This window comes from Dermacentor variabilis, chromosome 4 (assembly GCF_050947875.1).
Source record: "Dermacentor variabilis isolate Ectoservices chromosome 4, ASM5094787v1, whole genome shotgun sequence".
In the NCBI taxonomy this organism is placed as follows: Eukaryota; Metazoa; Arthropoda; class Arachnida; order Ixodida; family Ixodidae; genus Dermacentor; species Dermacentor variabilis.
Genome location: NC_134571.1, coordinates 10512666 through 10529092, shown reverse-complemented (window position 1 = coordinate 10529092; position 16427 = coordinate 10512666). Strand labels below are relative to the sequence as shown.

Sequence of the window (16427 nt, the reverse complement as noted above, 5' to 3'; positions counted from 1 at the left end):
ATCACGTACATATTTATACTGATCGATCGGCAACTCTCCAGTGTTCCTCTGGAGCCGTGGTCTTCCCAGCGAAAGCCACCACCATCAGTTTCAAGACATGTCACCCAACGACACCGATGGCCGCGGAACTTGCAGCCCTTCGCGCTGCACTTCGTCTCGTCAGCCAAGAGCAACCTCGAAGATGGTCAATATTCAGTGACTCGAAGGCTGCACTGCAATCTTTGCTATCGGCCCTGCGGCGCGGACCAAACGAACAACTGGTATTTGAGATTAGAGAACTCATTCATACCTTAACTGAGAAAGGACACCACGTGACATTTCAGTGGCTTCCAAGTCACTGCGGAGTCATAGGGAACGAACACGCTGACAACGCTGCTCGGACGGCTCTTCAAGGGGACAAAGAGGAGCCGATACCGTTATCAAGGACAGATGCCGCTCGAAAACTTCGAATTATCAGCCGTGACATCACGTTCTCCTTGTGGAACGCTGGAAGTTTTCACGACTACCGACTCCAGAATCTTGACTACCCTCTACGCCTTCGTATTCCAGCTGGACTCTGCCGTCGCGAAGCTACCCTGCTTTGTCGACTATGGCTAGGGGTGGCTTTCACCAAGTCTTTCGCTTACCGAATTGGATGGGCCGACGAAGCCACGTGTGAGGATTGTGGTAACGAGGAGACTTTTCAACACCTTCTTTGTGACTGTCCTCGATATAATTTGCAGAGACAATCACTCGCAACCGCGACAGCGCGCTTTGACCAAAGACCTCTCACAGAGGAAGTTATTTTAAAATACCGCCATCACAAGCCATCGCAGCAGAGGGCGACGAGGGCACTGTTGCGGTTTTTGAGGGCGACAGAATTGGACAGGCGGCTGTAGCCTGAACAGATGTTGATAGTGCGGCAAGTGTCACTGTGCTGTGCGATGACAGTATTCGGTGCCAGTGACCGATTGTGATTGTGTGTCTACGCTCCTTCCTTTCCTTATCTCTACTTTGTTACCACTTTACATCCCCCTCCCCTCTCTCCCTAGTGTAGGGTAGCCAACCGGATCTTTTTCTCTGGTTAACCTCCTTGCCTTTCCCCTTTCCTCTCTCTCTCTCTCTCTTGAAGGAGTACGTTTACCTAGCAAAATTAATCACAGGGAACCCTGATCATGAGAAGGAAATTCACAAAATAAAAATGGGCTGGAGCGCACACGGCAGACATTGTCAGCTTCTGACTGGAAGCTTACCATTATCATTGAAAAGGAATGTACACAAATAGTGCATTTTTCCGGTGCTGACATATGGGGCAGAAACTTGGAGACTGTCAAAGAAGCTTGCGGACAAGTTAAGGTCCGCGGAAAGAGCGATACAACGAAGAATGCTAAAGGTTAAGAGACAGAAAGAGGGCGGTTTGGATCAGAGAGCAATTGGGTATAGCCGATATTCTAATTGACATTCACAGAAGAAAAATGAAGCTGGAAAGGTCGTATAATGCGTAGGTTAGACAACCGGTGGACCATTAGGGTTACAGAACGGGTGCTAAGAAAAGGGAAGCCCAGTCGAGGACGGTAGAAGACTAGGTGGGGGGGAATGAAATGAGGAAATTCGCGGGCGCTAGTTGGAATCGGTTGGCGCAGGGCAGGTTTAATAGGAGTCGCAGGGAGGGTGCCTGCGTCCTACAGTGGACATAAAATAGGCTGATGATGCTGATGATGATTTGCGCGTTGTGCTGCAAACTCCTTCAGGTCATCTTGGTCGCAAGTTCAGTTGAACACGGAATAAGATGTCTTGGGTAAGAATCCTGAAGATTCACAATTACTGTCCCACAAGGGCTCAAATGCGTGCCTGCTAGGCAGTCTATTTGGGAAAGTTTTAGCTTGCGGGCACATATTTTAGCAACGTCTATGCTTTGAAACACCAAATAGAGACGTGTTCGTAACCACACACGGACCGGCTACGAATGTGCACTCTACCGCTAGACTACATCTGCCACGACATAAGAGCATTTGCAGGTCTTAGTGTTCTAAACGCCAACTAACTTCCCTCTACAATGCGCAAGCGCTGCGGATGCAATGCATAGTAACAAAAAGAACAAAACAAAAAAGGACTCTCTAGAAGGACGCATAACCAGCACTTGTAAAAGCAGCGAATTCCAGTGAGCAAGTGTGCAATACGTAAAAATTGAAAGCACAACCGCAATGTAAGAATAATTTAGGGATCTCCACGAAGCATTCCGCGTTACTGCAAAGAACTCGGCCAACGCGTTGGTCACCTGGCTCCGTCGGCTGGTCCATTTCGCCACTCTGCTCGTGGTCAGGCGTGGGCTGTGTTAGTATTACTTGTGCCGGCGGGACAAGGAATGAGGGCTTCGGTGGCGTGAATGCTGGAGGCGGCGGCACAGTGTCCATGTTTGGGTCCTCCTGGAAGCAGTCAAAACACTTGTTAAACAGCCATCTCTATACTGCACATAGTTAAACAAGTTGGCCTAGAGTTGGTAGACCTTTCATTTTTCTCCATATTAAGCCACGAGGTATGCTCTGGAGCAAGATGCCAAACTGGAGTGACTGCTTATGATTGAGCAGACGGCGCTCTGATGCGGTGGGAGACGGGGTGCACTGACACGATCGCGTCTCCGATATAAGTGGCTTATGCGAGTGGCACTCACCATTCCAGTACTACATTATTCCGAAGCGGGGCGTATCAACGTAAGTTCCTTAGACAAGTAACATAAATTGAAGGCAAACTTCGCTGTCAAGCGTATGTTTCTGAGATTAAACGATTCCTTCATGGGATACCTAGCAACGTGGCTGATCGGGATAGTTGGCGTTGCGTCTTTTCTGCGGAGTGCGAATATTTGACGATCACACATAAAAATTAAAAAAAATAGAAAAACACGCGAAAACGAAGAACGCTTGCGTAGAAAGCCTTCTCATCTAGACCAAGCAGCATATTAGAATAAAAGCAAGCCAACTTATTCATTGCAACGTATGAGTCCTCACTTCTCGCTGGAGCAAATGACCTCCTTTCTTGGGAAGCAGCTACATTCCGCAGTTGTACTGCTCTCATGGAGAATGAAAACTACAAGCGCTGCCGCATTTTCTCCACAAAAGGTTAGAAAAATAAAAAGTTGGAAGGCAATCCGCCCTCCTGTTGACGTCGATCAAGCATAATGTATTCCTAAGCTCGTTGGTGTTGAGAATGGAGTGGAGTAACTGCGCAGGGCGCTCTATCATGTTATCCCTAGCGTGAGCGGTTTAGGAGGAGCGGCGGACAGTTAGAACTTTTTTTGACAGTAGCTTGGATTTTGATCTGCCCACACTTTTGACTGCACACACCCACGGGCATGTGCCACAAATTTAGACAGCACTATGTCCAGGATCGGCCCAGTGAAGAGGCTAGACTCACACATACCCATTAGGGAAAAGTGGGAGTAACTTGCTAAGAAAGACATTGTCTTAAATAAAAAAAGGCCACAAGATCTAGAAGCGCAGTTTGGAGAGCAGAGTGGCAGATACTGACCATGGGCGTCTGCGGCTCTCCGGTTATCTTGAGCGCCTCGACCATCAGGGAAGGGAAGATTCCGGTGCGGCCATCCAGCTCGCCCTCCCACCAGCCGTCATCGACGCCGTCGTGCACCACGGTGCGCAGGATCCGGATCACCTGGCCCTCCGCGAAGCCCAGCTCATCATCGCATGTCGGTTCGTAGTCATAGATGGCGCGGCAGTACGTGGCTGCGACGAGAGCGACAGCAACGCGTCACTGACGCTGCGGCACGATCATACGAAAACATGAGCAGTGCCTGGCCAACCGGTCCCACTGCAACTCTAATCCACGTATCTTCACTTTCTGCACAAGAAGAGAAACATTTGTAGCTCCCACGAAAATCTGGCGCTAGTATCGAAAGTAACCTTCGCGTGTTTCATGCCTTTCCTGCTTGCGGACAGTCAAGTGTCACGCAAAGAATGATGGTGCCGTGCATGTCCGTTACATGTCGTGAAGATGTCCATTACATGTCATGTGAATAGCCTAACACTGCATTGTCCTATGTCCATGCCTGTCAGTTTTGCCCACCTCCTGTCGTCTGCGCTGTTTCGCCATAATGTACGGAAACCAACAAGCCCAGCTAAGAGCCCTCGCACCTAATATGAGTTTTAGCCACTCAGACCATCGTTAGAGGGTGCTTGTCTTTTATGACAATTGTTAAAGCCTGTCTCACTGCTGAGGTGGACTTCGCCGGGAGGAGCCAGGGTGCTTGGGAAGTCTGCGGGTGGCTCTGCTGCCTCCGCCGCGGGAGGTTCGGTCGTCGGTGGCTCCTGGGCGCACTCGGGCTCGGCGCCCACGGCAGCAGCCGCGGTGTCACCGTCCATGTCGTCGCTGGTCTCGACACGGTAGTCTACGCTCGAGAAGGACTCGCCAGATGCACCCGCCGGCTGGCTTTCCACGACCTCCACGTAGTTTTGCGGGATGTAGCCTTCCTCCCCTTTGTAGTTGCGCGCCTGCGGTGAACGTGCCCGCGTACCAGGATGCTAGTTCATCTCAAACCTTTAGAGAAATGACAACAAGTGAACTAAATGTTGAAACTAAGACGCTGCTCGTTACTACTACACAGAATCTTCAGGCGAAAGTCTTCTATGACGACAGCTTCTGTGATCCTTGCCTCATGCAGTGCCTGCCCATGTGTGAATATGGAAGCGATAGCCACCGCAATATCAACGCAAAATCATCGAGGATAACACCGTGTCAATATGAGTCAATTTTCAAGCATCCTTGACAAAAAAAAAAAAAGCTGTGAGTAGATTCTAGGGACATGGGACTGCACCTCGTCCTTTACCTGTTGTCCTGTGTTCCTGTATTCTGCTTTTTTATCGAGTACAAAGATTGTCGGCGCTCTCTGGTCATAGAAATCAGCCCGTACAGTGTGTACTGCTGCAGCCTCTGTAAAGCTTTCCGACTGTTTACATTCGGGCTTCAGAACGCATGATTTCTGGCCTGTTGGAAGCAGGTACTGTATTGCAAGTGCTTGGTTACTCATACAAGGTCGCCCCAGTCCAGTGCGGGTTAGGCAGGCGGCCAGAGATCTCTGAATGGAAAAGTGAAACAATGCACGCTAGTTTCAATTCCACTGCACAGAGGTTTTCTTAAATCAAGTTGGCCGCTGTTATGCGGATTATTTTTGCACTTTCGTGCGAAAAGCTTCTCACGAGTACACACTTTGAATCTACCGTGGCCACAAATCCTTCCCGTCAGAATGGTTCGCGTGAAACTTCCGCTTGCACTTCGCTTAGTTGAAAAATACTTTCTCTGTGAAGTGCAGGTGATTTTGCTAATAAGGTTTATTGAAGTGAACAGGTAGATACAGAGAAAAGGATAACTTACCCCGGCGCAAATTACGCTATCTCAAATAAAGGGCATCGAGGCCTGGCCGCGTGAATTCTACTGTCGTGGACGAGCAGCGCGCACTGATAAGGCAACCTATTTGATCCCTCGTTCATAAAGCCGTGCACGCATACGCCAACTGTCCTACGAAAAATTGAGAGATGAATGACTTGAAAACAGGTGGCGAAAGGTTTATCTCATTGCGCATTTATAAACAAAAATACAATTTGATATACATTAACGGTTAGCGTTCAATAGAGAAAGTAATACACATGCTGCGTCTATGCCCTGCGTGCACAAAGTGTTTTCTACGTGACATAGACCGGAGCCGAAAGTGCTGCATGCTCTTGTTCGCTCTCACAACAAGACAAAGTTGTTGCAATGCGTCAATTCGCGCTCCGCGTAGAAAAAAAAACAGCTCGTTTCTAAGGCAACACCGCGTTCACTAGAGGCGCTTTTGTACCGCTTTGAAGCATCGAACTCGTGGCTCAGTGGTAACGTCTCCGTCTCACACTCCGGAGACCCTGGTTCGATTCCCACACAGCCCATCTTGGAAGTTGCTTTTTATTTATGAAGTGCCTGCCGTGATTTATCGCTCACGGCCAACGCCGCGGACGCCGACGCCGACACCGACGCCGACGACACCGGTTTTTCTGCGACACGAGCTCCTTAACGCTTTCGCGTTAAAAAGGGTAATGCTAAGCTGCGCGCTCACACAGAAAGCCACGCTGATTGGGGAAAGCACTACGGCGGCCAACTGAACTGCAAAGCCGTGCGGTGGTGTTCTTAATAATTCTTGGAAGGAACGAGAATTGCTGACTATTAGTGAGTTCTGCATGAACTATTCTCACGCGCACACTCCTCCGTTGCAGTGGGGCTTACTCGAACTAAATGTGGATTGACAGGGACTGGGTTTATATTTTATATTTATTTCCCTTACTCTTTCACAAACGGTCACTACTAGCAGTGCTTAATATGTCTGTTGTGACGTACACTGTTATTGAAATTTCCTTGAAGAATGCGGGAGCGCTAGCCTACATTTATTTTAGAGTTTATTATTCCTTGTATCTTTCTTTTTTGTTTGAGCCGGCCCATTTTTGATATACAGGGTGATCATTCTTAAGTTTTATCGAACTTTAAAGCTAGCCTGTTGCGTATAACATATTTCTGGTCCTTGAGCTCGATTATTCAGAGAGGAGGACATAACTTTCACGAAAAGTTGAAACACATATTCCACTAACTAACAAAACTCCACTAATTGTCTTTTGAATTAATTACTTTACGGCACATATAGCAATTTCCGAATTGGCGCGGTGGGTTTGCAAGGCGGATCCACTTGGAATGAATTCCCAGAGTGACGCTAGTTTGGAGGTGTACCCCATCAAACTTGCCGTAAAAATGCACCCTTATTCCATTTACTTTTTTTAACAAATCGCTCTCTGCTGCATTGAAGCACGAAAGTAAATGGAACGTGCATGTATTTAGTTTTACGCTTTGGGAAATATTGTCTCGAAGCTGGTGTCATCCTGGAATTTCATTTCAAGCGAATACGTCTTGCAAGCTCACCGGTTAAATTTGTAAATTGTAATATGTGCCGCACGTACAGTGAGCAACCCAAATATAATTAGTGAATTTTTGTTAACTGGTTGAATATGTGTTTCGAGTTCTCGTGCTAGTAATGTCCGCGTCCTCGAATAATCCAGCTCAAGGACAAGAATTATGCTATCTACCACAGGAGACATTTAAAAATGCCATCAAACATAAAAATTATTACTCTGTATTCTGTTAGACACAGGGAAAAGGAGTCGCCAGTTAAATTCATGCCAAACTCCACCTATATAATAATAATAATAATAAAGCTCTGCCAGCTTTTTCTGACGGGCGACACATTTAAGGCGATAGCAAGGTGCTTAAGCGTCGTGCTGAAGTTGCTTCGGACGGACGCTCCTTTCTACGCCGAACATCCCTGTCCTCCCCACCTCCTTCGGCCCGCATCTGGTTGGCTGTGGAACGACGCCCGACCTCTCGCGTCAAGCTTTCCCCGTTCTCGCTCGTGCCCCTTCACCTGTCGACGCGATCAAGCGCGCGTCTCCTCATGCCCGAGATTGCGCACGACTGGCCGCGCTGCAGAGCGCCTTTTCAGGCGACCCATGCGCTTGGGAGGCAGTTTGCGGCGGGTGCGAGGGTAGCCGAGCAGAGATCGCTGATCGCTTGCGCGCTGTCTTCGAGCGGGCTTAGTAATGGAGGTCGCGTAAGTTCGGAAGTCACGTCGAAACGAGGGGCAGCAAGCGCTCACTGCCCTCTGCCTTCGCTCTTCACCGCGCCAGCGTTACGACGGCGAGTGTTCGTGTCCATCGAGTGAGATCTGTTCACGGTTGGCTGTGCGCGCGTGACGCCATGCTTGTTAATTTGATTAGTAAGGGAAAGCGTACTGCAAGTTACACGGCTAATGATATTACAAACCATATTTCGGGTAATTGTTTAATACACTGCTCTGCCTATCAATGCATCGCTTTTCGGGCGATATTACTGCTTTTCTTTATTGCATAATAAAATTGATCGAGCTTCCTGTAAAAGACGAGTGAGTTGTGCTGACGTTAATTAAAAAAAATTAATTGTATGATTTTAGAGGCACGCCGCAGTCGGGGGCCACCAGGTCAATTTTGATCCCCCGGTGTTCTATTAACGAGCTCTCAATGCGCGGTACCGACGAACGATTTTCGCACTCCGCCCTCATCGGAATGCAGCCGCCACGGCCGGGATTGCACCTGCGACGTCGAGCTCCGCAGCTCAGTCACCGTGGGCTGCCGCGGCGGGTATGCCTGTGCTGCGGGTGCTATAGTCATAGGTACCCCGGCCGCCAGCGCCCTCATGCGACTACTTGAAACAACCTTTCTTTGATTATATTTTTGTGCGATCCAAATATCATTTTCCCAAACAGGCCAGCCAGTATAAGACCCAACGTGGTTGCTCAGTGGCTACGATATTGAGCTGCTTAGTACGAGGTCGCGGGATGGAATCCCGGCCACGGCGGCCGCATTTCCACGGGGGCGAAATGCGAAAAGACCCTTGTACTTAGATTTAGGTCCATGTTAAAGAACCTAAGGTGGTCGAAATTTCCGCAGTCCTCCACTACGGCGTGCCTCATAATCAGAAAGTGGTTTTGGCACGTAAAACCCCACAATTTAACTTTTAAGCCAGAATAAGGCACCTAAGCCTACCTGTATAAGTAAGCCTGTAATGACCTTAATGTTTTCCCATTCGTAGCGCACTCACCTTTATCCATCCATCACCGTCTCCTTCCGCAACGATCTCCATTTCTTCCTGTTCCACAAAGCTTAGCTCGTCGGGATTGGCGGCCTGCATGGAACATTACAGCTTCATTGTTAGCATCTTCTGCTTTTCTCAACTTTTGTGCACATCAACTTTCTACAAGAAAGAAAGTTCAGCACAATGCGTTGGCGGGCTAGTTGGTGCGAATCCATGAATACTTTGTTAAGCGCAAAAAGACAGACACAAGAACGACGACAGGACAAGGCGCTACTCTCAACTGACATCATTTTATTGCGTCACTCCTTTATAGACCGCTCAAACCAGAGGAACATGCGCAGTGACCACCATGCGGTGGAGCCACCAACATCCGATCCCAAGAGCGCTCTTGGGATCGGATGTTGGTGGCTCCACCGCATGGTGGTCACTGCGCATGTTCCTCTGGTTTGAGCGGTCTATAAAGGAGTGACGCAATAAAATGATGTCAGTTGAGAGTAGCGCCTTGTCCTGTCGTCGTTCTTGTGTCTGTCTTTTTGCGCTTAACAAAGTATACAAGAAAGAAATACGGTAGTATAGCCCGGAAATGCTTTATTCTGCTCTTTCGTTGCTCAGGAAATGGTTTATGCATGTTTACGAAAAGTGACCACATAATCAGTGACAGGAATGACAACAGGAACTTGAAATAAAATGCTGCTTAGTTAATACAAGTTATAAATCAGTGCGATAGTGTAAAAAAAGAAGATAAAGAACGCCCTGGCCGCATGGTTTTGTTTACTTCGCGCTGTTTTGTTAAGCTTGTGAGGGAAACATAAACTTCCAATATAAGGCTGCTACGCATTTGATGTTGAAGTTTTGATGCAGCTGTCACCCTCAGAAATGAAGACCACGCTCATTTCCGATCGTATAGCACGTTCTCAACTTTACCAACACGACCATAGTTCGGGGTAGCACAACCAGACAAGCAGGAACACGGGTCATTTTCTCTTTCTAGTTTTACTGCTCGGAAAGCTAGTTAGACAAGATAAAGAAACAGCATTTTAAACAAGCTCACAGGCTAGCATCACCCTTGCCCGTGCAGTCAACAGGGGGACACGTCATTAGCCTTCGCCTCCATGCCGCCGGCTCAACCCGCCCCAAGTGCGTGCGTGCGAGCGCACACCGAGTCTGAACGCCGTGTTTTAACGGGGACGCGCAAGAAGTGAACTAACCGGATGGCCTCTGTCTGCAGTGCGGGCGTACAGAAGGCATACTCCCTTTGCAGCGGAACCGCTTACTACGCTCCGGTTCAGGCGCAGTGACAGGAAAACGCAAGAAAATAAGCTTTGCTTTGGATGCCACCGCACTCAACAACACACTTCGTCGTTGAGACCGGCCGGCCTCAAACCCGTATCGTCTGTCAAAACACGATTCTCAGTTGCGGCATAATACTGCACTCCCCTTCAGATAGACCGCCCCCCCCCCCCCTCTGTGAGAGGAGACAGCTAACACTTCTCAAAATATTCTGTTCGCCTACTGCTTCGAAGTTGCACACACCGCGGTATCACAGCAAAGATATACTATAGCGCCCTGCTCCTGAAAAAGATGTTGCAGGTTTTATTCCCGACCGTAGAAGCCGGCGCGGGCGGAGAGGAAAAGCGCATTTTATGTGCTTTGTGTGACAGCGAAACTGTATTTGCACGATGGATCAACTACCGCGGACCAGTATCACGTGGCTCAGTGCCACCCAATCACGCTGCATGCTAGGATGAAGCAGATGAGCTGCTGGCGGCGCAATTTCTTGCGCCTCCGTCATGTCATGCTTGTCGGCGGTATGCTGTCTGTCGTGTGAATATAGCTTTGGACAATTATTATTATTATTATTATTATTATTATTATTATTATTATTATTATTATTATTATTATTATTATTATTATAATTATTATTATTATTATACGGAAACATACAAGCTCACAAAGCAAACAGGGAGGAAGCAAACTGACAACTGCCACAGAGAGGGGCACCACACCTGCCTACTCTTTCGGGAGGAGGGAATGAAGAGAGGAGATCATAGGAAAGAAAAGAGGAAATAAACAAATTACAGAGACACGGGCAAAAGAAAGTAGGAACACGCAAAAAAATGCCTATAAGCAGGATGCCAAATCAGTTTTCTGCAGGATAGCTAGCAAGTCTCTGTGGGCCAGGTCGCATTGAGCAGCGCTCCCTCTCGGGAACAGGCAATCGTCAAGGGTCGTACACTTGAGTCCAATCAGCCCATACTTCTTAATTAGCAGTGCGCGTTGTGTCACAAATGCGGGACACTACAATATAAGATGTTCAAGTATCTTACAGGAGCCACAGCGTTCGCGCACCAACACAGAGCCAATTCTTAATTTCACTAACAGTGCTCTAGCACCTCGAGGCAAGCCACGAACACGGGGAGGGAACGAGCCGTTTGCAACACGGTGGTGTCTGGGTGCTGCTTTAGGAGGTGTCGGTGGATTAAAACACGGTAGTTGTCAATCATACAAGAAATTTCTGGGCAATCACCAGGGGCGTAGCCAAGGGGGGGGGGGGGGAGGGGCTTATGGGGCTTCAGCCCCCCCCCCCGGAAATTTCTTCGGGCTGTCCATGCACCGCTGACCAAAGCAACCCCCGGCGCCGGAAATAATTCTGGATTTTGTCTAGAATGGGGTGTCTTTTTCACGCTCGAAAACAACATTTCACCGCGAGCATTGAGAACTCGGGCGTGATTTCAGGACAGCGTCCATGCACAGGGAGTTACATAACGCGAGCAGGCCCATCCGAGCACAAAGTATCAAGGGCGTCTTGATGGCGAACGGGCTCGCCGTGGCATCTCGCGGAGGCTGCGGAATCTACGGAGCGCGTGGGTATCAATTTCGAAACTTTATGGGTATAAAGTTCTTATAAACTTTTGATGTGAAACGTGCATTGGCATTTCCAAAGTTGTGCTTTCGATTTTCAATTGCGGAACTTTGTTGGTTTAATGCTGTTATAAACATTTGACGCCAAAGGTGTATTGACTTTTCTAAAGTCGTACATCGGAACATAAAACAAGGCAACCAAATCAAGACACTATCAGACAAGTTCACAAAGCACGCAGCGAAGTGCGATGAGGCGAAGCGTTGTGGTGGTTTATTTGTGCCCGCCATCTCACACAAAAAAAATATCAACATTTTTTTTCACCTACTCCAAGCATCCATGTCAAGACACTAAAGCCAGCAACGGTAGCTACGTTCTTATTTATCTTTTTCTATTCTGACATTTATTCACGAGGAGACATTGAGCCTCTTCAATTTTTTTTTTTTTTTTTTGCTCTCCCTACCCTATCCGCGGGCTGCCAGAGCCAGCCAGTGCGCATGCGTTTTTCTCGTGTCGCCCCGATCACCGCGCGGAGCAGTTCGGTGCGCGTCGAGTTTTCTCTGGCCGAGTGTATTTTTGCCTGGAAGAGTTGTAGCCTCTTGCTAGCAGACGAGAAAAAGGAATAATGGTCGCTCGCCGCCATCACTGTGGGGACTCGACGGTTTGCACCGCGTTCGCTTGAGAGCAACATCTCCGAAAAGTCTTGTCTAGCCGGTGTAGGATACCAAGCAGTATGCGTATGTTTCTCGGTGGACGAAAGATCTCACGTTTTCTTCGATATTCCTTCGGTAGCCGCATTATGGGCCCAAAGTAGGCATTCGATTGTGGAGATACCTTGCTTTGCGTTTTTTCATTTCGGTGACCCCGCCCCACAAAAGGAAAAGAAAAGACATTGCTGCGGCGCAGCTAATTATTGCATGGTGGAAGTTCGATTTTTTTTCTTCTTTTGCGGAAAGGAAAGCAGTGGGCCATGGGACGCTTCACTTGCCGGATACTCATATTATATTATTGCGATAGCAATTATTCGGACACTACCGATGCATTCCTGCCGTCGCCCTCATGTTCCGTATAAAGTCCAAGGGCGATAACATCGGGACCGCGCGCCGCATACTGTATGTGCGATTGAAAGCGTAGGGGGGGGGGGGTATGGGGGGGCTGACGATGGTGGCTCAGTCTTATGTGCACAAAGGAGAAAAGCGGGGAGGAAGCGCGCAGCCTTCCGTCGCGCGCGATACATCGGGGGGAGCGGATGGAATGGCGGCGGGATCTAGGATTCCGTGAATCTGTGATTGCACCACATGTTTATTTGCCTTATTTGATGCATTATATACTTTTTCTTAGATACGTAGATTTAATAGAGACTTATACGTTTATTTAAATGTCTTGTTGCGTGGTTTTATGTATAAGTGCAGTGAACTTTGTTTCCAGTGACACTTTTCTGCCCTTTATGAAGCTGTATCTTCGCATTTCTAATGCACGAGGGCGAGTCAAATGAAAGTGAGCCAACCCACCCCGCACAATAATGGTTCGGTTCATTATCTGCGAGGCATGCGCGTATCAGAGAGGCATCTCTCATTTACAAAATTGACATGCAGGGGTGAGGATAAATGTTCTTTAATGCTCTCATACACTGGGTTGAACATGGTTGCGTGACGTAATGGACGCTCCAGAAGTTGAGCAGTGAGGTGCCGTGAGGTTTTTGACAGCTGAAGGTGCTTCATAAAAAGAAATTAGTCGCCGTATGGCTGCCGTGAACCTTGAACATTGCATTTCATTGACCACTGTGAAGAGTTGGAGCAAACGGTTCAAAGGAGGACGTGAAAGTTGCAAAAACGATCCAAGACCGGGCCAAAGTCACCGTGCAATCAACCACAACAAAATTGCAAAGGTTGATGAGCTGATGAGACAAGAACGGAGGATAAGCATCGATGAACCGGCCGAGCGTGTGAACATTAGTCACGTTTCCGTTCACGCCATAATTCATGAACATCTCGGTTGTCGGCTCATGTGTGCGCAAAGTATGCCCAAGATTTTGAACCACCGCCAGAAGACGGAGAGGGTCGGCGCTACCTTGACTAATCTGATCCGGTATCACAATGAGGGTGACAACTTCTTGTCTGCAGTTGTGATCGGGGACGAACCATGGTGCCACTACTACGAGCCTGACGAACGACGGCAAAGCTTATAGCGGAAGCATTCGAATTCACCACGCCCAAAGAAAGCAAAGGCCGTCATTTCCGCCGGAAAGGTGTTGACTTTTTTTTTTTCTATCGTCAGGGGCCATTACTAATAGAATTTGCTAAATCTTGAGAGTCTATCAATTCTTTCCAATATTCTGAAACGCAGGATCGGCTACGTGTCTCAATCAAGACAAAACGGCGTGGAAAATTGACGAGTGGGGTCAACTTGTTCCACGACAATGCTCATCCCCATGTCGCTGATGTGGTTATTATAAAACTGGCGAAGTTCCAATGGGAAACGCTGCAATATCCGCCATACAGCTCAGATCTGTCGCCTTGCTAATTCCACATTTTAGGGCAACTGAAAAAAAAAGAACAGTTCAAGGCAACCAGATTCTTGTCGGAAAATGACGTGATAGAGTCAGTTGCAGACTTTTTGGAGCAGCGACCCAAGGAGTTTTATGAGACGGGAATCACGCGATTCATTAGTGAATGGGACAAATGTCTGATTACTCATGGAGACTACTTTTAAATAAAGTAGTTCGGTTGTCATATATTCGCATTGAATCACTTTCATTTGACATGCCTTCGTATATTTTGCAGAACTCTTGCTTTTTATACGTGCTCTCTGTTGCGACTATAATTTCGGTGCAATTACTCACGATACAGGACCGGTGACAGCTGATTCTGCGCAATACATTAGAGCAACTGACAGCGTCATTGAGATTTTTCACTGGCCGTTCCATGTGTGCAAGAATGTAAACAACGTTCTTGAATGACAAAGTTTCATTAACATATTTATTCTCAACTCGTTCATTTAATGGCCATTACATTTTTCATATCAGCGGCATGCAACGCTTTGCAGGTTTCGAACTGATATAGTTCTAAAGTTCCTGTGATATGTTTTTTACTTGTTGAATAGACAAAAACATAGAAGCATTGATATCAGTTACATTGGGCACAATTTTTGGCACCATAAGAGTATATTCTTTTATAAAAAAACGAATTATTTTACTTGTTTTGACAGTGCGTAGCGTTCAAGAATTCTTTTTCAGCATCTTTGGCAACGGCAATGCAGTTATTATTCATGTATTTGATCCCTCGACAAATTGTTTAAGAGGAAGCTTTAACTCGGGCCCAACCTCGTAAAACGCAGAAACGCTTTTCTGAGATGACCCCTGGATCGATTCTAATGAAAGTTGTCGCATTTGCGAGAGAAAGTTGACTTCTAGTGTCTGTAGGAAGCGGAATTTTGATTTAGGGCCTGATTTTGGTTAAAATATTTTGAAAAATTCCAAAGTTGGAAAAAATAGAAGCAGAGTGTTTACAAACTAATAGGTCTGCATCAAGAACAGATATCGCCGTTCTGTAAAGGGCACCTACTATAACAGTCAAAGCGGACAAATTTGGTTTGTTAGTTTGCATCTTGCGTGAATTGGTTACGTTGTGTACGAGGGTTCTGCAAACGCCGTATTTCCATAATACAAATTTTTTTTAGATTTATGTGTAACATATCAATTTTGCCCGCTGTAGATACACTATTAGGTCCAATTCATTGAATGTGATATAAATTTTATTGTTGAGTTAGACTTCTAAATTTGATAGTTCCTTTTCCTGAAAATTTGCAATTTTTGCTAATTTTTAATAAAGAAATGACAACCTAAATAAAAAATTCGAGACAAACGGTCACTAGAATGTAAGTTTTTCTTTTAGATGCAACAAACCTCGTCAAATTTAGTGCAGTAGTTGCCGAGAAAAACGAATTCTCCTTCTACATGTGTTTTGATAGGAGCGCCACAGCTAAAGCTTCCTCTTAAGGAGGAGGCCGAACGGCAATGTGAGCCCCCCCCCCCCCCCCCCCCCCCCCCCCCGAACGAAATGTCTGGCTACGCCACTGGCAATCACTGCTGTTGTGAGCGAAGTTGAAGCGAGGCGATCAGCCTCTTCATTTTCAGCAACACCCACGTGCGAAGGTATCCACTGGGTAAGGAGGGTCACACCACGAGAAGTAAATTTGTCTGCGGACTGAGTAGAATTGGGCTGTTGGCATCCTTTCTCAACAGCCTGCTAACGGCAGCACGGGAGTCTGTAGGGATGACGACCTTCGATGTGCTTATTTCTTCCTGTGCGTACTTCGGAGCAACATCAATCGCTGCCAGCTCCGCAGTTGTTGATGAGCATGAATGAGGTATTCGAAACACCCTTCTTATGTCAGTCTAAGGGCAGAAGAAAGCTGCTGCAACGCCTTGAGCGTCGCTGCTGACCGATGCGTCTGTAAATACTTTAAGATGGTCCTCATATTTTTCAAATAAGTGCAGCTGGGCCAGCTGGAATAGTGCCGAAACAGGCTGGTCAGACTTTTTGTGTATCTCAGGAATCAAAATATGAATAGGAAAGGGCATTTGTTGTTGTGTTCCTTCGGAATTTTCAGTGAGGTAGTATCTCCTGAACTGCCAGCAATGGCAACGAACGATGGCTCCATTTTCTGCATGCGGGAGAACGGCCGCTCAATCAGCCAGTCGATAAGTGCTTGTCCATCTGATGCGCGGTGCAGACGCTCCGCGTGATGAAACGCTCTCTGTTCTGCTTGCAGGCCTCAGGGGCAGCTGGTGTGCTTCAGTGAGTAATGGAACAGACTGCGCCTCACGAGGTAAGCCAAGAATGACTCGGAAGGCAACACGATGGTCTCATTACAATTGAGACAATAAAACTAGGCGACACGTTCAACACTCGCAATGCATACATCACGCCAGAAA

The 16427-nt window shown here is 47.4% G+C and overlaps 1 protein-coding gene across 3 annotated transcripts in view; it reads right to left on the bottom strand.

The window, feature by feature from the left end:
* Positions 1-16427, bottom strand: part of nwk (FCH and double SH3 domains nervous wreck) — a 202631-nt gene that overhangs the window by 18658 nt on the left and 167546 nt on the right. For all 3 annotated transcript variants that reach the window (XM_075688106.1, XM_075688108.1, XM_075688107.1), the window contains exons 17-20: positions 8638-8721; positions 4202-4481; positions 3505-3716; positions 2258-2405 (exon numbers count right to left, since the gene is read on the bottom strand). In XM_075688106.1, coding sequence (XP_075544221.1) covers positions 2258-2405; positions 3505-3716; positions 4202-4481; positions 8638-8721 — 724 coding nt within the window. The remainder of the gene's footprint in view (positions 1-2257; positions 2406-3504; positions 3717-4201; positions 4482-8637; positions 8722-16427) is intronic.